The following is a 25601-nucleotide window of genomic DNA, read 5'->3' on the forward strand; positions in this document are numbered from 1 at the left end:
AACATCTGTGCTAAGACCCAGAGGAGCTTACTCAGGAAGCAGAACAGCTGCACCTAATTTTCAAAAAAAGCACATGGAAAGAGGGCAGTCTCCTAGGAAGGTGGATGCTGCTTCCAAAAGAAAAAACAATCTTCTCCACTTCCTGAGTGATTGCTGCAGACATGCACCATTTTTGGCTTGGTTGCATTGCAATTCCTTGCATAGGCATCTCCTGAGGACTTCATGAAGGAGCTTTCATTTGAGCTGACTCTAAGATAAATCACCAGCTCTCTTTCCCAGGAACAGCTTCTCTCTTCTGTACCGAGAAGGATTTCTGGTTATTTGGGAGAAAGGCTCTGGAACTAGACCTGGCCATGTTCACCTTCTGCCTCTTTCCTCTCCAGCCCATTATGTGCAACACCCTTGCTACTTCTCCCTGGAACTACTGCCAAGCGGCTGGCTGTTTTTCTCAGCATTTACCAAAGTATTTACCTGATACTTTCTTTCTCCTCCCCTCTTCCTGTAGCATGGCCTGATTTCCTGGAACCATTGGAGAATAAGTTTCCACTTCCAGCATAAAATGGACACATGTGTGCACACACACAGTATAAGGGGGAACTGTATCCTCTCTCAGGAGCAAAACAACTTGTGAGTTACAGGCATGATTGAGTGGTCAGACCAACCATTCCAGCTCAGACACTGACTACCTCTGTGGTCTTGGACAAATAATTTAACCTCTCTGCCTTAACTTTCCCCATCTGTAAAACAGAGATGATAATATGTACCTGCCACAGGAGAGGGAGAGGGGTTGCAAGGGTGAATTATTTAGCTGTTAGATAAGTGTGAAGACCTATAACTGAAGGATAAGGGAAGAGAGGCCAAATAAAGGGAGGAACCAAAAAACTAATGAAATGACTGTACTAGCTATGTTCTTCTTCCCTAACAATTGCATTATCTGTATTACTCAGACAGATGAACGGGAATTGACAGCAATTGAACAAGAGAAAGAAGTGAAAGCTCTCCCCCCCAAAGAAGCTTGCAAATGCCATAAAGAAGACTTGGCAAAAAGTTTACATGTAAGGATGATTACATAATGCGTAACCACACTTTGTGGAAATACGGACTCACCCCAATATCCCACATTATTTTGTTCCGAGAGGGAGCTAAGCTGCGAAATTCATATCTAGTTTTAGATGCAAACTTCCTCGTGCATCAGATGTGGTTCAGATATGTCCTTTTCATTTGGGTGGCTTTCTGAGACTTAACAGTTGAAAAATTGGTTTACTTTGTTCTGATCAGCGGTGATGGTGAGTTAAGTGAACCTCTGAACCGCAAATGACTTGAGTTAAAGCTTGGGCAGCACAGACCACTAACTACGCTTGGTCCATCACCAACGGGTGGAGGATTTAGCACAGTTCTGCAAACTTACATGCAAGATACACAGCTTTTCAGGTGTGACGATCTTAGTGGACATAGGACACAGGACTGGAAGGGACCTGCTGGATCATCAAGTCCTGTCCCTTGTTATTGCAGGCAACCCTGTCAAGTAATCCCTTTCATAAATGTATCAAGCTCCATCTTAAAACCTGATAGGAGTTTTGCCCCCACGACTCCTATTGGGAGGCTGCTCCGCAGCCTCACTCCTCTGATGGTTAGGAACCACCTTCTAATTTCCAGCCTAAATTCATTCGTGTCCAGTTTACACCCAGTTTACTCTCATATGGCCCCATTTTCTTCCCTTAGTCCCACAGCATTCCAAGCATCTAAATCAATAATATTCATTTTGTAGCTCTAGAACCATAGATGATTCCCTGAAACATCACATGGGGTTTTCCCTGGGCCTGGATCATGTGATTTACACGTAGCCATGTGTAAGAGATGATCTGGGGAAACGCACACATATACACCTCCCCAAAAGGAACACTGGGTTGCATTCTGCCTCTGGAGGAATATTTTAAATACTCAATTTATATTACAGTTTGCAATGGGCAAAAACTAATAATATACTGTAAGGAATATAAACATGATCATATATGTATGAAAAGAATATGCTGGAGGATAGAAATCTAGGAAATGCTGATCCACTAAAGCTAGGGACCAGGGAATATTGTTGTACTAAGTATTTTATATAGTTTTTAATTTTTAGTTTATTCTCCACTACTGCCATCTCTCAAACTTGCAGACCCAATTTATTTCCATGTTTGTTTGTTCTTTTTTTTTATTTGGCAAAACATTGATTATTTTTTTTCTATTGTTTCTAGTGAACCCAGAAGTTAGTTAGTTACTTAGTTGGTTTTTATTTAGTCATTCGTCAAATGGCACCACAAATCTGGAAATGGGATTTGTTAATGAATTTGTGCTCCCTCTGCTGGATTTATGATAGTAGCCTCCAAAGATTTGTAGCTGGTACAAAAGCAGTGGTTCTCTTTTATTGTTGTTTTTCGTGTCTGATCATTCTGGATATTTGGTCAAGTGTCATCTGTGGGGGGAGTACAAATGAAAGCCATAAGACTTGGTCAAATATTAGATCTGAACTTGTGGCCAAATGTATTTATTACTTTTAATGCAGCTTGATTGCATGATGCAGTTTTCCTGGATGATTTTACACTGATTTTAACCTCCCTCCAGGTTGATTTACAAACTGGACTCTCAGAGTTTTCAGTGCTACAACGCAGAATAACACATGGCTGGAATGAGTTTACAGTAGACAATACAGAACCTATATGGAAGAAATATCTAGACCAGGTAAGGATTACATGTGTAATTATGGTGCAGCCCATTAAAAGGTGGTTTCACATTTGTGCAGTAGTACTCAACAGTGAGAAAATCTGTTCTGATTGGATCTTAGTGCTTCCATATATTAGAAATTGTATGGCTTTTATTCCTGTGGCCCCAATCCAGCAATGATCTCTGCATAGAGACACAGGGGCTCACTGAGCCTGGTGGGAAATCATTACAAACATGGACCATGATCTTGCATTACATGGAGATAGATTTAAAGATCCACCCGTTGCTTAAGATGCTGTACACTGTATAAATCAAGAGCCGTATCGTTCTTTGCACCACTTACATAACAATAACGATATTCATTTCCTACTCAGGCCAGTGGTAAAAGAATGAAAGGTTGTATAAAGAAAGTGATAACTGGAGTATATTCTGATTTCAGTTACGACATAGTTCCGTGAATGAAACTGATGAGCACTAAATCTTCAGCAAAAAAGGATGAACTGTGTAAAACTCAGATGAAAGTTAACTTCAGCTCTTGTGCTAGAGTAAGAAATGCAATATTGCGATATCACTTTGAAGACTGAGTGATTCAAATAATGCAAGAAACAAACTATCGAGGTGGTGTCTTTAATCTTATTCTTTCTAGGCTGAGTTATCCTTCATTAGGTGCACATGGAATCTCATGTTTATTAATGGATCTCACAAGCTGAATGTAATTTACATCTGTGCCTTGGAGCTTTTACCAGAACAGGGATTATTTTTTGATAGAGATTGATTGTTGTGATTTTCTTACTAATCAGTTTTGCCTCTGGTTGCACTTTAGATGGATCCTAAGGATTGTAAATTTTGTTTATTTTATTTAAGGGTTCATTTTTATTTCACTGATTTCCCCCCCCACACACACACTTATTCAGTGTTCTTTAAGCAACTTCATAGAACCATAAGTAAATTTTCTACGCTTGTTTCTAAAGCATTCTTTGTGCCTAATTAAAAATGACACATGGATGCTTTGCTCCCCACCTGCTTGACCCTTTTAGCAAGGGATTTTCTTTTGAGGGTACAGAATGGATTTTTTTAGTACAGTCATGCTCTCTAACAACCCTTCAGTCTCCTTGGAAGTGTTACTTGTTGGAGTACACAATTCACACTGATAAATTTGAATGACCTGTAACGTACATTTTTAAATTTCACTGTGGCCTGGCTCCTTTCATTTACTGTACGGTATTTTATGCAATCTTTTTTGTTAAGAATGGGAACTAAGGACTTGAGTTTCATGATTGACTTCAATGGGAGCTGGCTCAAGCCCAAATTCCACTAAGGTGCATCTTCATAACCTATGGCAGAGTGGGGGGAATGGAGTTTCTTTCTTTATCTTACTTAACTCAATTACATCACTTCCAATGGTTACTGAGTGAGGTCAAGATTTTCACAAATAGAAGCTTAAAATTAGGCTCCTAAATCCATATTTAGGTCCCTAAATAAATGGCCATATTTTCAAAAGACCCGAGCATCCAACAGTTCCTATTTATTTGCAAGAATGATGCAGTAGCACTAATTAAAGGAATTCTTTGTATCAATTAGATGTTTCTTCTTATTTCTAAAGAAGTCCAGCATTAAACTGTGTCACTAAACAGTGAACTAATGAGGATTATTTTTCTTAAATAAAATGGTTTTTTGAAACAAAAAAAAATCTCTTATTTTATTTTATTTTAGTTTAAGAATCCGCTCATTCTATTGCTGCTGGCTTCTGCTTTAGTAAGTGTAATTACTAAAGAATACGAGGATGCTGTGAGTATTGCAATGGTAAGTTATTCACCTGGAAGTGGAATCCCCTGGCAATTGAAGCTAGACAAATTCAGACAGGAAATAAGGCATACAGTTTTAACAGTGGCGGTAATTAATCAGTGGATCAGGTTTATGGAGGATTCTCCAGCACTGGCCATTTTAAAATCACGATTGGATGTTTTCTTTCTAAAAGAGCTGGTCTATGAATTATTTTGGGGGAGTTCTATGGTGTGTGTGAGACCCAGGGTCAGACTTATATGATCACAGTAGTCCTTCTGGCCTTAGAATCTCAGAATCACCTGTAAGGCAAGCTCTGCATTAGCTGCAGTTAACATGCCCATGAATTTAATACCTCTTTCTCTTTAGGCAGTAATAATTGTGGTTACAGTGGCCTTCATTCAGGTACGTCCTAAGAATCCTTAACTTTGCAGCATAGCTCTGCATCTCAGTTTATGGCCCATTTGAAGTAATCCTGCTTTTGTAACTTAGTTTTATGCTGCTCTCTCATAAGGAGTATCGCTCTGAAAAATCTTTGGAAGAGCTCAACAAACTAGTCCCCCCAGAATGTAACTGGTAAGTCATGCAGAGCTATTCATTTTCTTTTAGTTCTGGTTGTGGGGAAGAAGCCAGATAATGAAGGCAACAATTCTGATGCTTGTGCATGTAATGAATTGCTGATAACTGTCTTTGGATGGGTGTCCAGTTGGTAATAAGAACAGGAGTACTTGTGGCACCTTAGAGACTAACAAATTTATTTGAGCATAAGCTTTCGTGGGCTACAGCCCACTTCATATATCTCCCTCTTATGACTTGCCCTGGTGTTCGCAGTTGCAGGAATTCTCCTTTAGCAGAGATGGCTGAAGTTCGTGTGTCGCTGCTTACATTCCTGGGGTTTGAGCCCCGGTGATTAGCATGGGGTTTATATGTGTGTAGCCAAAGGTGCCTTACACATGATCCAAGGGATGAGCTAGCTTCAGTCAATAAGATTGAGAGTCTAGCTACACCTGCAAGTCAAATATTGGTTTCTGAGCTGTGCAATAAAATTTTTTTTGCCAGTGAGCATATGGAAATAACCATCAATCCCAGGTTGGAATTTGTGCTTGATAGACTGAGAAATGATCCTACCATATTTATTAGGCTTCCCAGCCCCCACTAACATGCCCCGGGGGGGAAGAGGGGAGAGTAGGATTTCTCATTCTATTTTATACAGATCTATCTTATTTCCATTTCCTTTTGGTTTTTTGGCCTTGTGACTGAATCCTTGAACTAATCCCCCCTGTATCATCTTTGCACCACTGCTGTCTGTAATTCATATGTACTGAAGGCTGCTCTGAGTAGTACCAGCTGCCAGCGACCCCCCGCCAAAGGATAAATCCATCATCTGGAAATTCCTGAAGTGTAAGGATGGCCCAGACATGTCCCCTTTTCCTTGGATACAGCCCCCCTAAACTGGAAGCTGGAGAGACTGGCAAAGGAGTCACTACAGCAAGTTTACACTATCTGATGATTCCCCAGTACAGGGGGAATCCCCCACTGGCCATATTCTCTGGCATTAGGGTACCTTTACCCTGGGAGATCCACAAAAAGCAACTCTAATGGACTGAAGGTCCTGGCCCATTGGTGTGCATATTAGGGATTTGCATACAACCAAGTTGACACCTGTCTACTGATGTGCATGTGCAAATACCCAATTTACATGCAGGATGTTTGGGCATAAATTAACCATATGTCAATACATGCATTCATTGCACATGCTGAGTTTAAAAATGTTTCTCTGCATATGATACAGTTTGACTGTATTTGTGTCCGTTATGTTGTATAGTGTATCAAATCTTATTGGTCTGACTGCTTTAGTGTTAAGGATCAACTTTCTAGATTACAAAAAGCCTTTTACTACTTGTTGTGATGGGTTCGGTCACAGAGACCCCCTTGGGACTGTCGCCTGATGTGCTGAGATTTCCTCTGAGCCCATTTTCCCTGCCAGCTTGTTGAGCCAGACACTGTGTTGTTAGGCTGCTGCAACACAGACCCAGTCTGGGCCATGCCCCCGAAAGCTGCAGACTTTAACCAAAAACTGCTCAGCAAGTCACCTATCTCCAGCACCCAGACACCCAGTTCCCAATGGGATCCAAATCCCAGATAAATCCGTTTTACTCTGTATAAAGCTTTATACAGGGTAAACTCATAAATTGTCTGCCCTCTATAGCACTGGTAGAGAGATATGCACAGCTGTTGCTCCCCCAGGTATTAATCACTGACTCTGGGTTTATCAATAAACAAAAGTGATTTTATTAATTATAAAAAGTAGGATTTAAGTGGTTCCAAGTAATAACAGACAGAACAAAGTAACTTACCAAGCAAAATAAAACAAAACACGCAAGCCTAAGCCTAATACATTAAGAAACTGATTACAGGTAAATCTCACCCTTGGAGGTGTTCCAATATGCTTCTTTCACAGACTAGACGCCTTCCTAGTCTGGGCCCAATCCTGGTACAATCCTTGTTAGTTCCAGCTCAGGTGGTAACTAGGGGATTTCTCATGACTGGCAGCCACCTTTGTTCTGTTCCACCCCCTTTTATAGCTTTGGCACAAGGCAGGAATCTTTTGTCTCTCTGGGTCCCCACCCCTCCTTCTAAATGGAAAAGCACCAGGTTTAAAATGGATTCCAGCATCATGTGACATGTTCACATGTCCTATGATACCCTTAGTCTCCATTTCTCCAGGGCTGGCCCGCACGTACCCTAGGAGGTTTGCAAGTAAACAAAGCTTTTACAACCAATTGTCCTAGTCAATGGGAGCCATCAAGATTTTAAACCACCATTAATGGTCAACTCTTTGCATAATTACAATAGGAGCTCAGAGTTATACTTCATATTACTAGCTTCAGATACAAGAATGATACATTCATACAAATAGGATGAATATATTCAGTAGGTTATAACCTTTGTAATGACACCTTACAAGAGACCTTTTGCATAAAGCATATTCCAGTTACATCATTTTCACATTCATAAAGCATATGGAGTGTAACGTCACACTTGTATCCTTGAAAATCAGCTCTATCATGACGAATACAAATAAATGGTTCATGTTGAGGTTATAATTATTGTGTCAAAAACGAGGCCTGGCCTTTTCTACTTCAAAGGTCTTAGAACTTTGTACCTTACAAATACTCCGGTTACCTTCGCCTGTTTCCTCCAATGAATTTCACAGAGTAGGCACCTAATCTTTTCAAAGGTGAACATTTAGCACAGCAACATGGAAAAACACCAACGGTAATTCTACCTTTAAACAGCTTGCCAAGTATGATGGTCTTTTTCATCGGCCTGTAAGCAGTCTTTAAAGTTCAAACTGCGGGGAAAGCACTCCAATTCAGGATATTCAGGTTAAATGTACATTATTACTGAAATCTAAAGCTTCCATAATCCACCCATCTGTTTGTGCATTAAAACTAAATTCAGGGTAGGAATATAATCTCCTTTCCTCATTCTTAGTTAGATGATAAACTCTTATTTAGATTGGATCATCTCTGGGGCAAGGACCTGGTCCTTATATTTGCCTAGCATGCTGTTTGGCCTATTTAAATAGTATCATTTTCTCAATGTAATGCAGCATAAGGAAAGGAAAACTGCAGCATCTTCTCGCCCGAGACTTGGTCCCAGGAGACATTGTGTGTCTTTCTATTGGAGACAGGGTTCCTGCAGATATCAGACTGATAGAGGTAAACACCAGCTCACACATAAATGATAACATCGGTTTGCTAGTCTATGTTGTGATAAAGACTCCACATAGTTACATTTTTAATTAGGTTACAGACCTGTTGGTGGATGAATCCAGTTTTACTGGAGAAGCTGAGCCTTGCAGTAAGACTGATGATCCCTTACTGGAAGCTGGAGACCTAACAACGCTGAGTAATGTTGTTTTCATGGGAACACTGGTGCGATATGGGAAGGGAAAAGTGAGTCCTATATACTCTCCATATCATCCACCTCTAGATAATAGCTAGAGAATCTTTTAAGTAAGGTCAGTATTTTGCATGATGCTCATTGCTATTTTCCTAATCCAGGGGATAGTTATCGGAACTGGTGAAAACTCACAGTTTGGAGAGGTGTTTAAATTGATGCAAGCGGAAGAGGTAAGGGACAAGAATTCTGTTTGTTTTGTGGGTACAGTGCTGTGTGGTACCGCCACGGGACCCGAGTCTCCGCATTGTTACACAAATACTGGAGGTCAAATGGCTGTTTGTAGGTAGGGTGGTCATGAGCTTCAGGCATTGCAGTAGGATTTAAGAGAGCTGGGTTCAAGTCCCAGCTCTGCCACAAACTTTGAAGACTTTGAGCATGTTACTTATTCTCTCTATGCCTCAGGTCCCCATCTGTGAACTGACTAATGCTTCTGTCTTGTCTTTTGAGATTATAAACTCTTTAATGGACGTTTTTCTCTCACTGTGTATATGGTGTACAATGCCTGCACAATAAGCCCCCAATCTCAGTTTAGGGTTGCTTCAGTGGTAATAATTATGGCTGTATTTATTGTTACTGATTCTACTCACACACCCCATTTTACATAACAGAAACCAATTTTGTTTTTTTCTCTTCACATTTCCAGACCCCTAAAACACCTCTCCAGAAAAGCATGGATAAACTGGGGAAACAACTTACCCTTTTCTCCTTTTGCATAATTGGTGAGTTGGCCCGAATGCTCTGCATAAACTATGATCCATTCCGGTGTCCCTGGAGCAACTTTTTCAAAAGGGCCCTTTCACGTGGAGTGCCTCAGTTTTTGAGTGTCCAGCCTGCGATGACTTGAGATGAAAGATATCTTGAAATCCCTCACAGATCCTTAACTTCCATTTTTTAACTGGCTTTTTCCCCCTTCTCCTAGGTTTAATAATGCTGATTGGCTGGTTGCAAGGAAAGCATCTTCTCGGTATGTTCACTATTGGAGTGAGGTGAGGATTGGAAAGAACTCTTTTATTATTACAGTGAAACACGTTCCGCTAAGAGGTTGCTTGAGACAATGGAGGGGACTTTTTTCTGTGGGGGAAAAAAAAAACTCAGTACTTGTGTTAGTCTCTTAATATGGGGCTTGGTTCTGCACAACAGAAGCCAATGGGAGTTCTACTGTTGATTACAGTGAATATGGAATCTGACCTTACTATTCATTTAATGGGAAATGAAGGAACAAAAGAAGGCTGGAGATTTTATTTTATTTTATTTTTGGGGGGGAAACAGACTGGTGCATTTAGGTACATTATTTCACTAATGTCTGAATTCTGCCATGAACATATTTCCACTGAGCAGTGCCTTGGAAGACATCCACATAAGCATAGCCTTCCTTGATCCCTGCCATAAAAGTACTGCAAAGTCTTAGTAGGCAGCAATTTTAAAACAAACACAAGAAAGCACTTCTTCACACAATGTACAGTCAACCTGTGGAACTCATTGCCAGGGATGTTGTGAAGGCCAAAAGTATAACTGGGTTCAACAAAGAATTAGATAAGTTCATGGAGGATATGTCCATAAATGGCTATTTAGCCAAGATGGTCAGGGATACAACCCTGTGTTCTGGTTGTCCCTAAACCTCCAACTGCCAGAAGATGGGACTGGATGACAGGGGATGAACCACTCAAAATTGCCCTCTTCTGTTCATTCCCTCTGAAGCATCTGACACTAGCCACTGTCAGAGACAGGATACTGGCCTAGATAGATGATAGGTCTGACTCAGTATGGCCATTTTTCTATTCTTATCTCTATGCTTTAAATTAAGAGGAATATTATATCTGCAAATTATTAGCCCTTCTCTAACTTGTTTATAAAGCCAGGAATGTTACATCTGTGCCTGACATATAGAAATACATGCACAACCCCTTAGTCAAATACTATAAACCAACTGTTTGAGTAATATTTGGAAAATGGATCCTTAAGTGTTGCCATAGCTCTAAGATTACTCATTATCTAGCACTGTGTGGAAATAAAAATATGGATGAAGGTCAACATGGAAGGAACTAAAGTAGTTTGGTTTCATACTCACAATGGCTAGGGGGACACTGATGACAAAGGAGAAAAAAGTTTGTCAGCAATTCTTGACTCAGAATTTCAAAGGTGCTGAGAAACAAAGCTCCAACTGGCTCCAGTTTGGGCTGAATCTGGGTCTACTACATCCCAAGCCAGTGTTCTGACCACCAGTTTATTGGCTATCCTGGGGTCTCTTGCTCGCATTTTTTTGTGATTTTTTTCCCCAAAGGTCTCAGTTTCACTCTTTATCAGAATGAAAACAAATTTCAAAGTTTCAACATTTTCTGGAAAATGGAATTGTTGTTTTCTGGCCAGCTTTAGTACTAATCACCCCAGGAAACTGAGCCCGCCCAAGTTGTCTGAAATTTGACACCCGGAAATTCAGGCAATTGAAATCGGTAGTCACTTTTGAAAATGTTTGCCTTAACTGATGTTTTAATCCTGAGTTAATTTTTATGCTTAATATAAACATTTATTGCCTTGTAACAGCAGATATCCTTTATGACCCATTCATACCTGGCTACAGAACAACAGAGGGTTATAAAATGATTGTCAGTATTTTCTCTGGAATAACTATGCATAGTGCCAGATGCCAGTCTGGTTTACTAGGGCTATGTCTACATTACCGCGGTAAGTTGACCTATGCTACACAACTCCAGCTACGTGAATGATGTAGCTGGAGTCAACATATCTTAGGTCGAGTTACCGCAGGGTCTACACCGCAAGGGGTTGATGGGAGAAACTCTCCTGTTGATTTACCTTACTCTTCTCGTCGGGGGTAGAGCACAGGGGTCGACTGTAGAGTGATCTGCTATCCATTTGGCGGGTCTTCACTAGACCCACTAAATCCATCGCTGGTGGATCGATCTCAGAGCATCGATCCTGGCTGTAGTGTAGACGTAGCCTATGGCACCAAGAGATCCTTTGGGAGTCCAGGCTACTCAGAATAGAATTAACTCTCTGAGAATAGCTTTGAATCATCTAGGAGAGGAGGTCAGTGGGTATGATTGAACCATGCTGCCAAGCAAGGTTGAACCTTCATCTTCAGAGATTAAAAATCTCAAATTCCCAGATGTAAGGAAATGAACTATCCCTGGCAATGTTCAAAATTGTGCTCACTCTCCAGACTCTTTTAAATGGAGAAGGACATGCAGAGGATTATTGTACATATTTATATTGCATTATGTATTGGGAATTTGAGCTGTTAATATTCAACAGTCACGAGATTTCCATTCCAGACCATCACATTCAAGAGGACATTCATGCCTTCTGGAAATGCTTATTTGCAATGTTCGAGTGTATGCGTGGGTGCAGCGCCTTGTGGTGTGACCCATTGTAACTAGAAACCTGTTCTTTTGCTATACTGCAACCCAGCCTGGCCGTGGCTGCCATCCCAGAGGGGCTACCTATTGTTGTCACGGTGACGCTGGTGCTGGGCGTTCTAAGGATGGCCAAGAAAAGAGTGATTGTGAAGAAGCTACCCATAGTAGAAACTCTAGGTAAGGCTGATGGTGGTCACATCCAAAAACAAAGCCATGTATTCATCTGTCCAATCTATACAAATCTGCAACCAAATTGGCTACTAGCTTGCTTAGATAACCCAGGGTTATCTGGTGTTATGACTTGAACCAAGGGCTGGAGCGACCCAATAACCCAAATTCTTAAAAATTATCTCTCTTCACCCCTCACCATGTTATTCATCCTCTTCCTTTAGTCCCAATGGCCACTAAAGTGGCATACCAGGAACACAGCCGAGATCAAATGGCTAATGCGCTGTTGTCACCCTTTCTTTCCTTGGAATTGGCTGTCCTTGACCAGCCCTTCTCTCCTACTAAGACCTGCCTATCTTGCCCCTGCACCCAGGCCTTGCCTCTTCACTTACTTCCCACTTTGTTGGTCCATATGCTTCTCCTGTTCTGTACCTGGCTGGAAAGCAGCTGCTGCCCCTGCAATAGAGCAACTGGCACAATAGTATAGGCCAACTCAACTGCTGTTCTTCCCTGTCTACCTGCCCACCTCACTGATATTCCTCTGCCGCCTCTTCACAATGGCACACCCAAAATCACTGTCTCCTAGTAGGCTCCCTGGCCCTATGGGTTAGTATGGAGCATTGCATGAAGGGAAATGGAGATGTCCGATATTGAGCACCACTCTCCATTCTGATGATGGAGTGCATTTAACTACATCTAGGACCACAAGGCAGCATCATGCAGCTTCACATGGCTACTGTGGAGCCTTACCCTGCATTTATGACACAGATATAACTCCCATTGACTGAGGAACATGGAACATGGGACTGGAAGGGATCTCCTGGCTCTCTGAGTCCAGTCCCCGACTATCACAGGCAACCCTGTCTCATAATCCCATTTTAAAATGAGTTAGGTGGTTTGCCCCCTCTACTTGCATTTAAAGGCTGTTCCAGTACCTCACTCCTCTGATGGTAAGAAACCTTCTAATTTCCAGCCTAAATTTTTATTCATGGCCAGTTTAGCCCCATTTGTTCTTCCACCAACATTGTCCTTAGCTTAAATAGCTCTTCTCTCTCCCTGGTGTTTATCTCCCTGATATTGAAAGCAGTCGTGTTCCTTTGTGCCCTTGTTAGGACTCCAGGATCAGGGTCCCTGTTTGCTAAGCAGCAACAGAGTCCTCTCACCCTTATCTCCATTTTATCTGCACTGACTCTAACGCCAGGACATGTGGAGCTGCCTGCCCCAACCCCATAAAGAATTGATTGGATTCTAAAAGTGCCAGCCCTGAATGGGCCTTTTCATCCAATAACTAGGAACTTTGGAAGAATGTCCAAGCATTACAAGGAGCAACATTCTCCTACTTGTTAACAACACAAGTCCACAAAACTTTTGTAAAGAGCATATTTGTCCTTCATTCAACTTTTTATTTAATTCTGCGAATAATTAAATTCAGACTAATGAAAGATAATGATTTGCTCTGCACTAATCCTTCAAAATTGCAATTAACTTAATCACAGGCCAATCTCCTTTCTTCTGTCTGGGTTCTTGTATGGCCCTCATCATCATCACCATATCTGAGCTAAACCCATTTTGCCACCTTCTGGGGAAATGATTCCGTCCATTTAAGTGACTAAAATTAGAGGACTTGATTTTCCTTTACATGAAAGCCTCTTTGTACTGCTGTAGCAGTGTAAACTGGCCTTAAAATGGGCATCAGGCTAATTCACTCCCACTCTAAATCTGCTTTACATTGTCAGTGCAGTGCAAAGAGGCATTAGTGTAAATGAGAATCAGGTCCAGAATTTGTGTTGTGTTGAATTGTATTGCATTTGTATTGAAATGTTTTATTATTTCCAAGCAGAGTTTGAATGTGGAATTGCCTCTCTATCTGCCCTAGGGACTCTTATGGCCCCCATTATTGTCATAACTAAGCACCTCAGCATCTTCAATGTAGTTATCTTCACAGCACCCCTGTGAGGTAGGGAACAGCTTTTATCCCATTGTACAAATAGGGAATGGAGACACAGAGGGTGTGTCTATACTGCACCAAAACGCCCGCAGCTGGGCCGAGTCACCTGACACGGACTCGAGGGGCTTGGGCGGTGGGGCTACAAAATTGTTAAGTAGCTGTCTGAGCTCAGACGTCTACCTTGCAATTTTATAGCCCAGGTTCTGCAAGCCTGAGTTAGCGGATTCGGGCCAGCTGTGGGTGTTTTATTGCAGTGTAGACAAATCCTGTGAGGCTAAATGACTGGCCCAAGGTCCCATAAAAGGTTTGTGGTGGAGCAGGGACTTTAGAATAGAATAGAATATCAGGGTTGGAAGGGACCTCAGGAGGTCATCTAGTCCAACCCCCTGCTCAAAGCAAAAACAATCACCAATTTTTGCCCCAGATCCCTAAATGGCCCCCTCAAGGATTGAACTCACAACCCTGGGTTTAGCAGGCCACCGAACCCATCTTGACCCAAAACAAAAATAGGTGCCATTGGGATCCCCCTTGCACCATCGTCCAAGAGAATGAAGAACTGCTGAGTGAGTCTTTGGGTGCCTGGGCACCCATTGTCTCACCATCTGTTGGGGTTTTTGTCTTTTATTCCCATATTTCCTCCCAGCTGGTCGGTAACTGCTGCATTAGCACATGATCTTGCTGCTTCTGATCGCTTCCTCAGAAATTAATGCCTTCTCTGAACCATGCAACATGTGATGTTCAAGAGTGATGGAACCTTCCTTCCAATAGCTATCTCCTCCCAGCTCCCAAACCCAAATCATATACATGGTAGTACAGTGCCTTATCAAGACACTGGAGAGGCACAAACATGTTTGCATTGGTTTTCTCTGTAGCCCTTAATGAGGGGTTAGAAAATTCACCCAGCTTTTTGTATTTTGTTCTTTCTCTCACATAGGTCTTTGCCCAGTAATGGCTCATGTTTGTAACATACAAGTAACATGTTATAACATTTCTATGGCATCTAATCTAGTTGTTCATTTACACGTTGCATTAGTTCTGATAAAATTTTTTCCTCCCATCAGGTTGCTGTAATGTCATCTGTTCAGATAAGACAGGGACTTTGACAGCCAATGAGATGACAGTAACTCAGCTAGTAACCTCAGATGGATTCCAGGCAGAGGTATGGTCCATGAAATTATACTGACTTCATCATTCAAGCCCACAAGAAGGTCATGCCTGACTAATCTAATCGCCTTTTATGATGAGATTACTGGTTCTGTGGATGAAGGGAAAGCAGTGGATGTATTGTTTCTTGACTTTAGCAAAGCTTTTGACACGGTCTCCCACAGTATTCTTGTCAGCAAGTTAAGGAAGTATGGGCTGGATGAATGCACTATAAGGTGGGTAGAAAGCTGGCTAGATTGTCGGGCTCAACGGGTAATGATCAATGGCTCCATGTCTAGTTGGCAGCTGGTATCAAGTGGAGTGCCCCAAGGGTCGGTCCTGGGGCCGGTTTTGTTCAATATCTTCATAAATGATCTGGAGGATGGTGTGGATTGCACTCTCAGCAAATTTGCGGATGATACTAAACTGGGAGGAGTGGTAGATACGCTGGAGGGGAGGGATAGGATACAGAAGGACCTAGACAAATTGGAGGATTGGGCCAAAAGAAATCTGATGAGGTTCAATAAGGATAAGTGCAGGGTCCTGCACTTAGGATGGAAGAATCCAATGCACCGCTACAGACTAGGGACCGAATGGCTAGGCAGCAGTTCTGCGGAAAAGGACCTAGGAGTTACAGTGGACGAGAAGCTGGATATGAGTCAGCAGTGTGCCCTTGTTGCCAAGAAGGCCAATGGCATTTTGGGATGTATAAGTAGGAGCATAGCGAGCAGATCGAGGGACGTGATCGTTCCCCTCTATTCGACATTGGTGAGGCCTCATCTGGAGTACTGTGTCCAGTTTTGGGCCCCACACTACAGGAGGGATGTGGATAAATTGGAGAGAGTCCAGCGAAGGGCAACAAAAATGATTAGGGGTCTAGAACACATGACTTATGAGGAGAGGCTGAGGGAGCTGGCATTGTTTAGTCTGCAGAAGAGAAGAATGAGGGGGGGATTTGATAGCTGCTTTCAACTATCTGAAAGGGGGTTCCAAAGAGGATGGCTCTAGACTGTTCTCAATGGTAGCAGATGACAGAACGAGGAGTAATGGTCTCAAGTTGCAGTGGGGGAGGTTTAGATTGGATATTAGGAAAAACTTTTTCACTAAGAGGGTGGTGAAACACTGGAATGCGTTACCTAGGGAGGTGGTAGAATCTCCGTCCTTAGAGGTTTTTAAGGTCAGGCTTGACAAAGCCCTGGCTGGGATGATTTAACTGGGAATTGGTCCTGCTTCGAGCAGGGGGTTGGACTAGATGACCTTCAGGGGTCCCTTCCAACCCTGATATTCTATGATTCTATGATTCTAAGAGATTGCTCACATTTAATTTAGCATAGGTCCAGTCCTGGACGTCCATCAGTCTCAGTTCTTTGCATGGTCAATTCCTATATAAGATGTTCTAAATGTATGTGTATTTATATTAGACTACGGGCTTATTCCTTGTGCATCTGAAATTCCCGCTGACATGAATGGGAGTGTGGGGTATTGAAGGAATGCCGAATGAGGCCCCATAGTCACAGAAGCTGCTCATGCCAAGTGAGCGTGCTGTACTTGAAAGAGCGTGGTTGATGAAATCACATATGCTTTGCACACAAAGCTCCCAGCAATATCATGAGCATAAACATAGCATAGAATATTTAGATGGTCCTGCCAGCAGTGCTAATGCTGCTGTTGGCATTTCTAGCAGAAACATTTTCAAACATTTACTAGCAGGTTGACTTGATGCTTTTTTTTTTTTTTTTTAAATAGCCATGGGGCCTGATTAGCTATGGCCTTGCATGTTGTTGTCATCACACCAGTGCATAGTGGGTGTAAACTTCTACCATAAAAGACAGTGGAGAATCACACCTTCAGCAATCAATAATCATAAAACAGGAGCATAGGTTAGTATATTGTATTCCAGCTGGCAAATCTAATGTAGCTGCACCTAACTAAGAATTTGGCCCGTTGATTGAACTGTACCCAAACTTTAAAGCCCATGATGATCAATAGGATTGAAAGATGGCAAAGTGAGTTTTCTCATCCCTAGATAGTACTGCACTTTGATTATTACAGTATTTGCCACCTTAGCTATAAATATTGCTCCCAGCAAAACACATTAATCCCAGCATGCCTTGAAAATAGATCATAAATGTCCCCAGAGATGTTGTGCTGTATAAGGAGAAAATATTGATTGTCATATATTTCAGCTAGACACTGAGAAATTTTATGTATGCACCTTCCAAATATATTTTCCCCCAGGTGAGCGGGGTTGGATACAGTGGGAAAGGAAGTGTGTGTCTGTTACCATCAAAGGAAGTTATTAAGGAATTTTCCAATGTCTCAGTAGGAAAGCTAGTGGAGGTAAGTAGAAAATATTAATCAAACTACTCCATTTTCACTCAATTATAATTTATGATGCTCTCCTTGTATGATGAATGTTACTGAAACTGCACTTTTATTGGCTCTAATTGAACATGTCCTTGCTATAGCAAGAGGACCTAGAGAAGGGTTTTGTGCAGTTACTATATCAGACATGACAGTGGTTTATAGCAGGTGACAATCATCAAAATATCTAGGGAGAAGCCAGAAACATTGGCTTGCAGAAATGCTTTGCAATTTTGGATAAGAGTTTATGCAGTGGTGATGCATAGAACAAGGAGCAACTGACTTTATTAGTTTTTGTTGTGTAGAGTAGCTGCAATTCCAAAATACAGCCAGCTGGTTAGGCAGAATCTTCACTGATTTCAGAAGGTACTGGGGATCTGATTTTCATAGACACTCATGTGCAATTTTTACCACTAATTTTGCACATGCAATTGTATGTGGAAATCAGATACTTGCATATGCAAATAGCCTGAACTGGAACCTCAGATTTAATCGCCTTTCAGTTTTGGGAACGGGTTGATCCAAACCCACCCCTCAGATTTATATTGCATGTTAGAGCCACAATTAGAAGGGACTAGTCTTTCCAGGTCGGATTTGTAGAGCTGATTCAAAGAGAGGGAAATCATGAAAATATAGTTCAACATTTGCATGTTCATTTTTCAGAATTTGAAAGATTAAATGTTAGAAGAGGGACAGGCGGACCCGGGGCAGATTGAGTAGATGGGCTTCTTTATTGCGATACTTGTTCCCCTCGACCCAATTGTCAAGTAACCACTGAATTAATTACAGCACACTCCTTTTATCTAAGTTAGTATATAAATACCTACATTTACTACAATGCCTCCAAAACCCTTATTGAGTAATATGAACACCCATATCAGGAATATAATTATTCCTGCCCCTATTTACTGTTTACAACACTAAACATATCCTACAGACATTTTTACTTTGAAGATGCATTTCTCTGCAGTAATTGTAGCCACAAGTTTCCCCTAATCAGCAGTTTGCAGGGAAGGGAGCCTGAGCTCATTTATGTAGCTGGGACAGGACGGGAGAGGGAGATAACCCTGCTTTACCCAAAAGGTATCCTTTAGATCCCCACATTCCTTATGCAGCTACATCACTTATCAATCCTTAACATGGAGAAGGGAAGGGAGAATCAAGCAAAGAGACGGTGCCTGCCTGTGCCTTCCTCCCTAATACCCTGCTAGCGGTTACCCAGGTCTTCACTTAACCCTTACATACCCCAACATTCAATATTTTTACCAGTTCTACTGATTTGGAAGCTCCTCAAACTGGTGGAAAAGTACAAGAGCCATCTTTTGAAATTGCTGGTATTTTGATCCAAAATATTACGCGATGGCTGTGCCACTGAACTTGACCCTTAGCCCTCAGATTCAACCTTGATGCCAAATTCTGACCTTGGGTTTTAACCTATCCTGGATCTGGATCCCACCTCCTTAGTTTAGCTCACCTTGACATGAACAGGAAGCTGTCACAAAGCAGCCATTCTAGCTCTGCAATATCTTACCAGTTAATTAGAGGGAGATATGTAACGTATAATATTTCATATAAAAATAATGTATGCAAATATATCACTTTTAGGCTGGCTGTGTAGCTAATAATGCTATTATCAGAAAAAATACTGTGATGGGCCAGCCAACGGAGGGAGCCCTTATTGCTCTTGCGATGAAGGTAGGGTTTCTTATATTTGTTTGTCTTTTGCAGATTTCTTCAAGCTAGGGTCAGGTTCTGTGTAGGTAGTTAATAACTCCTTATATGAGCTGGGGAGAAAGAGAATATGGTCCTTTAGTAACGCAGAAACTTGCAAAATAAGCTGAATTCACTGGACATTATCTATTGCAGTCAGTAATTGAACAGACTGACTTCAGATTCTTCTTGCTTCTTTTTGGTCCTTCTTGCAAGAATCTTTGTCCCCTCTACCCCAGCCCACACGTGTGCGCGCGGCCACACACATCTATGCCTGCTGCCACAGGCAAACACCTTCACAGAGCATTTCCATGCTATAGCAATAATGGTTTTACTTGGCTGGTTTGTGTAGTTACACTGCACAATGGATTTCTTTTGGGTTGAAATCAGACTCCTTTCCATTGTTCTGCAGACACCAGTAAGGAAACAGCAGACAAATGAACATACACAAGCCAAATTAGAAGTCATGGCAGAGAGTTTTCTTGTAGTTTTGTCATCTGTTACTTCCTTACCTTTTTTTCCTACAGTTGTGAAAAACAAAGAACTCTTTGATTGTTCTTTTGACCTTCCTGTGTAGAGTGCAAAATACTGTCCACCACAAACAATGGGCCTGATTTAGCACTGCATTGCACCTCATGTAGTCACTTTCACCTGTATGAATGCTACCATTGCGATTTGGAAAAGTACCAGAGCCGAGTGATTTTTTTTTTTTTTTTTACAAAGCGGTCGAAACCCCCAGAGTGACAGGAAACACCCCCCAAAATGGAACCTTTGGAATATAGCAACATCAGTGCAGGGCATGGCTTATTTGACTACATGATATTCAGCATGTTAAATATGAATCAATATGAATCAATGTGTCACAATTTGGACAGAATGTATTTTTCAACTGAATTAGTTTTCAAGTTGTCAGCTCCCTAGAGGAACACTCTGAGGGGGCTTTTTGGAGTTTAGTTCCTTTCTGAGCTGAGGCTATAGGAAATAAATGAAACCACTGCCCATTCTTTGCAATCTTCCTCTTTTTCGAAGGGTGGAATGTGTATGAATCAACAGAATGATGGTCCTGTAATTAAAGAACAAGACCGGGAGTCAGGAATTTTGGGTTCTATTCTGAGCTTTGACACAGACTTGGGAAAGTTACATAGGCCTAAATGTTCATAAATGTCCATTAATTTCTGAGTGCCCAGATTAAGACATGAAGGCCCTGAATTTCAGAGTTGAACACCCACAACTGCAGATGAAGTCAATGAGCATCATGGCTACTCATCACTTCTGAAAACTGGGCTTTTCATAAATTCCAAGGCCAGAAGGGACCATTGGGATCTTCTGGTCTGACCTTCTGCGTAGCCATAGAACTTCCCCAAAATAATTCTTAGCACAGAGCTTTTAGACAAACCTCCACACAGGCTTAAGGTATATCAAATTAGGCAGCTCAGATAAGCAAAAGCTTCTGAAACTGTGGGCCTTAATCTCTCTCTTTGCTTCTCTGTCCTGCATAAAGACGTGATCATTGTTTAATGTTGGTAACTCACTGTACGTAAAAGTGCTATACAGAGCATGTGCAAAAACTGGCATTGTTTCGTATTTCAGTAATAGTTTTAATTTCCTTATTTTAGATGGAATTAAGTGATGATATAAAAGATATTTATATAAGAAAGAAGGAAATTCCATTTAGCTCGGAGCAAAAGTGGATGGCAGTAAAATGCATGCTGAAAAATCAGGTACAACAATAATTATATAGACTGGTTTCATGTTTCCTATCTTGTATGTGAATATCCATGGAAATGAAATGAAGTTTCTTAGGGTATGTCTACACTACGAAATTAGGTCGAATTTATAGAAGTCGGTTTTTTAGAAATCGGTTTTATATATTCGAGTGTGTGTGTCCCCACAGAAAATGCTCTAAGTGCATTAAGTGCATTAACTCGGCGGAGCACTTCCACAGTACCGAGGCAAGCGTCGACTTCCGGAGCGTTGCACTGTGGGTAGCTATCCCACAGTTCCCGCAGTCTCCGCTGCCCATTGGAATTCTGGGTTGAGATCCCAATGCCTGATGGGGCTAAAACATTGTCGCGGGTGGTTCTGGGTACATATCGTCAGGCCCCCGTTCCCTCCCTCCCCCCGTGAAAGCAAGGGCAGACAATCATTTCGCGCCTTTTTTCCTGAGTTACCTGTGCAGACGCCATACCACGGCAAGCATGGAGCCCGCTCAGGTAACCGTCACCCTATGTCTCCTGGGTGCTGGCAGACGCAGTACGGCATTGCTACACAATAGCAGCAACCCCTTGCCTTGTGGCAGCAGACGGTACAGTACGACTGGTAGCCGTCATCGTCATGTCTGAGGTGCTCCTGGTCGCCTCTGTGAGGTCGATCAGGAGCGCCTGGGCAGACATGGGCGCAGGGACTAAATTTGGAGTGACTTGAGCAGGTCATTCTCTTTAGTCCTGCAGTCAGTCCTATTGAACCGTCTTATGGTGAGCGGGCAGGCGATACGGACTGCTAGCAGTCGTACTGTACCATCTTCTGCCAAGCAGCCATGAGATGTGGATGGCATGCAGTCCTTCTGCACCGTCTGCTGCCAGCCAAAGATGTAAAAGATAGATGGAGTTGATCAAAACAAGAAATAGACCAGATTTGTTTTGTACTCATTTGCTTCCCCCCCTCCCCTGTCTAGGGAACTCATTCTTCTAGATCACACTTCAGTCACTTACAGAGAAGGTGCAGCGAGGTAAATCTAGCCATGTATCAATCAGAGGCCAGGCTAACCTCCTTGTTCCAATAACAACAATAACTTAGGTGCACCATTTCTTATTGGAACCCTCCGTGCAGTCCTGCCTGAAATACTCCTTGATGTACAGGCACACCCTTTGTTGATTTTAGCTCCCTGAAGCCAACCCTGTAAGCCGTGTCATCAGTCGCCCCTCCCTCCGTCAGAGCAACGGCAGACAATCGTTCCGCGCCTTTTTTCTGTGCGGACGCCATACCAAGGCAAGCATGGAGGCCGCTCAGCTCACTTTGGCAATTAGGAGCACATTAACCACCACACGCATTATCCAGCAGTATATGCAGCACCAGAACATGGCAACGCGATACCGGGCGAGGAAGCGACATCAGCGCGGTCCCATGAGTGATCAGGACATGGACACAGATTTCTCTGAAAGCATGGGCCCTGCCAATGCATGCATCATGGTGCTAATGGGGCAGGTTCATGCTGTGGAACGCCGATTCTGGGCTCGGGAAACAAGCACAGACTGGTGGGACCGCATAGTGTTGCAGGTCTGGGACGATTCCCAGTGGCTGCGAAACTTTTGCATGCGTAAGGGCACTTTCATGGAACTTTGTGACTTGCTTTCCCCTGCCCTGAGGCGCATGAATACCAAGATGAGAGCAGCCCTCACAGTTGAGAAGCGAGTGGCGATAGCCCTGTGGAAGCTTGCAACGCCAGACAGCTACCGGTCAGTTGGGAATCAATTTGGAGTGGGCAAATCTACTGTGGGGGCTGCTGTGATGCAAGTAGCTCACGCAATCGAAGATCTGCTGATATCAAGGGTAGTGACCCTGGGAAATGTGCAGGTCATAGTGGATGGCTTTGCTGCAATGGGATTCCCTAACTGTGGTGGGGCTATAGACGGAACCCATATCCCTATCTTGGCACCGGAGCACCAAGCCGCCGAGTACATAAACCGCAAGGGGTACTTTTCGATAGTGCTGCAAGCTCTGGTGGATCGCAAGGGACGTTTCACCAACATCAATGTGGGATGGCCGGGAAAGGTGCATGATGCTCGCATCTTCAGGAACTCTGGTCTGTTTCAAAAGCTGCAGGAAGGGACTTTATTCCCAGACCAGAAAATAACTGTTAGGGATGTTGAAATGCCTATATGTATCCTTGGGGACCCAGCCTACCCCTTAATGCCATGGCTCATGAAGCCGTACACAGGCAGCCTGGACAGTAGTCAGGAGCTGTTCAACTACAGGCTGAGCAAGTGCAGAATGGTGGTAGAATGTGCATTTGGACGTTTAAAGGCGCGCTGGCGCAGTTTACTGACTCGCTTAGACCTCAGCGAAACCAATATTCCCACTGTTATTACTGCTTGCTGTGTGCTCCACAATATCTGTGAGAGTAAGGGGGAGACGTTTATGGCGGGGTGGGAGGTTGAGGCAAATCGCCTAGCTGCTGGTTACGCGCAGCCAGACACCAGGGCGGTTAGAAGAGCACAGGAGGGCGCGGTATGCATCAGAGAAGCTTTGAAAACCAGTTTCATGACTGGCCAGGCTACGGTGTGAAAGTTCTGTTTGTTTCTCCTTGATGAAACCCCCCGCCCCTTGGTTCACTCTACTTCCCTGTAAGCTAACCACCCTCCCCTCCTCCCTTTAATCATTGCTTGCAGAGGCAATAAAGTCATTGCTGCTTCACAGTCATGCATTCGTTATTCATTCATCACACAAATAGGGAGATGACTACCAAGGTAGCCCAGGAGGGGTGGTGGAGGAGGGAAGGAAAATGCCACACAGCACTTTAAGCACAGCACTTTAAAAGTTTACAACTTTAAAATTTATTGAATGACAGCCTTCTTTTTTTGGGGCAATCCTCTGTGGTGGAGTGGCTGGTTGGCCGGAGGCCCCCACACCGCGCTCTTGGGCGTCTGGGTGTGTAGGCTATGGAACTTGGGGAGGAGGGTGGTTGGTTACAGAGGGGCAGCAGTGGCAGTCTGTGCTCCAGCTGCCTTTGCTGCAGCTCAAGCATACACTGGAGCATACTGGTTTGGTCCTGCAGCAGCCTCAGCATTGAATCCTGCCTCCTCTCATCACGCTGCCGCCACATTTGAGCTTCAGCCCTGTCTTCAGCCCGCCACTTACTCTCTTCAGCCCTCCACCTCTCCTCCCGGTCATTTTGTGCTTTCCTGCACTCTGACATTATTTGCCTCCACGCATTCGTCTGTGCTCTGTCAGTGTGGGAGGACAGCATGAGCTCGGAGAACATTTCATCGCGAGTGCGTTTTTTTTTTCTTTCTAAGCTTCACTCGCCTCTGCGAAGGAGAAGATCCTGTGATCATTGAAACACATGCAGCTGGTGGAGAAAAAAAAAGGGACAGCGGTATTTAAAAAGACACATTTTATAAAACAGTCGCTACACTCTTTCAGGGTAAACCTTGCTGTTAACATTACATACATAGCACATGTGCTTTCGTTACAAGGTCGCATTTTGCCTCCTCCCACCGCGTGACTACCCCCTCAACCTTCCCCCCTCCCTGTGGCTAACAGCGGGGAACATTTCTGTTTAGCCACAGGCAAACAGCCCAGCAGGAATGGGCTCCTCTGAGTGTCCCCTGAAGAAAAGCACTCTATTTCAACCAGGTGACCATGAATTATATCTCACTCTCCTGAGGATAACACAGAGAGATAAAGAACGGATTTTGGTTGAATGCCAGCAAACATACACTGCAATGCTTTGTTCTACAGTGATTCCCGAGTACGTGTTACTGGCCTGGAGTGGTAAAGTGTCCTACCATGAAGGACGAAATAAGGCTGCCCTCCCCAGAAACCTTTTGCAAAGGCTTTAGGACTACATCTAGGAGAACCGCAAATGCCAGGGCAAAGTAATCCTTTCACATGCTTGCTTTTAAACCATGTATAGCATTTTAAAAGGTACATTCACCAGAGGTCCCTTCTCCGCCTGCTGGGTCCAGGAGGCAGCGTTGGGTGGGTTCGGGGGGTACTGGCTCCAGGTCTAGGGTGAGAAACAGTTTCTGGCTGTCGGGAAAACCGGTTTCTCCGCTTGCTTGCTGTGAGCTATCTACAACCTCCTCCTCATCATCATCTTCTTCGTCCCCAAAACCTACTTCCGTATTGCCTCCATCTCCATTGAAGGAGTCAAACAACACGGCTGGGGTAGTGGTGGCTGAACCCCCTAAAATGGCATGCAGCTCATCATAGAAGCGGCATGTTTGGGGCTCTGACCCAGAGCGGCTGTTCGCCTCTCTGGTTTTCTGGTAGGCTTGCCTCAGCTCCTTCAGTTTCACGCGGCACTGCTTTGGGTCCCTGTTATGGCCTCTGTCCTTCATGCCCTGGGAGATTTTCACAAAGGTTTTGGCATTTCGAAAACTGGAACGGAGTTCTGATAGCACGGATTCCTCTCCCCATACAGCGATCAGATCCCATACCTCCCGTTTGGTCCATGCTGGAGCTCTTTTGCGATTCTGGGACTCCATCATGGTCACCTGCGCTGATGAGCTCTGCATGGTCACCTGCAGCTTGCCACGCTGGCCAAACAGGAAATAAGATTCAAAAGTTTGCGGTTCTTTTCCTGTCTGCCTGGCCAGTGCATCTGAGTTGAGAGTGCTGTCCAGAGCGGTCAGAATGGAGCACTCTGGGATAGCTCCCGGAGGCCAATACCATCGAATTGTGTCCACAGTACCCCAAATTCGAGCCAGCAACGT

General features: G+C 43.3%; 1 protein-coding gene across 4 annotated transcripts in view; it reads left to right on the top strand.

Annotated features, from left to right (window-relative positions):
- Positions 1-25601, top strand: part of ATP2C2 (ATPase secretory pathway Ca2+ transporting 2) — a 50073-nt gene that overhangs the window by 11726 nt on the left and 12746 nt on the right. For all 4 annotated transcript variants that reach the window (XR_012154535.2, XM_073308079.1, XM_073308077.2 and 1 more), the window contains exons 2-16: positions 948-1055; positions 2608-2724; positions 4420-4509; positions 4858-4893; positions 5003-5064; positions 8105-8213; positions 8301-8450; positions 8559-8627; positions 9101-9176; positions 9377-9443; positions 11884-12008; positions 15009-15106; positions 17329-17430; positions 19060-19149; positions 20781-20885. Coding sequence is in view for 3 of the 4 variants with exons in the window: in XM_073308079.1 (XP_073164180.1) it covers positions 948-1055; positions 2608-2724; positions 4420-4509; positions 4858-4893; positions 5003-5064; positions 8105-8213; positions 8301-8450; positions 8559-8627; positions 9101-9176; positions 9377-9443; positions 11884-12008; positions 15009-15106; positions 17329-17430; positions 19060-19149; positions 20781-20885 (1404 nt within the window). In the remaining variant the exon portion in view is untranslated. The remainder of the gene's footprint in view (positions 1-947; positions 1056-2607; positions 2725-4419; positions 4510-4857; positions 4894-5002; positions 5065-8104; positions 8214-8300; positions 8451-8558; positions 8628-9100; positions 9177-9376; positions 9444-11883; positions 12009-15008; positions 15107-17328; positions 17431-19059; positions 19150-20780; positions 20886-25601) is intronic.

This window comes from Lepidochelys kempii, chromosome 12 (genome assembly GCF_965140285.1).
Source record: "Lepidochelys kempii isolate rLepKem1 chromosome 12, rLepKem1.hap1, whole genome shotgun sequence".
In the NCBI taxonomy this organism is placed as follows: Eukaryota; Metazoa; Chordata; order Testudines; family Cheloniidae; genus Lepidochelys; species Lepidochelys kempii.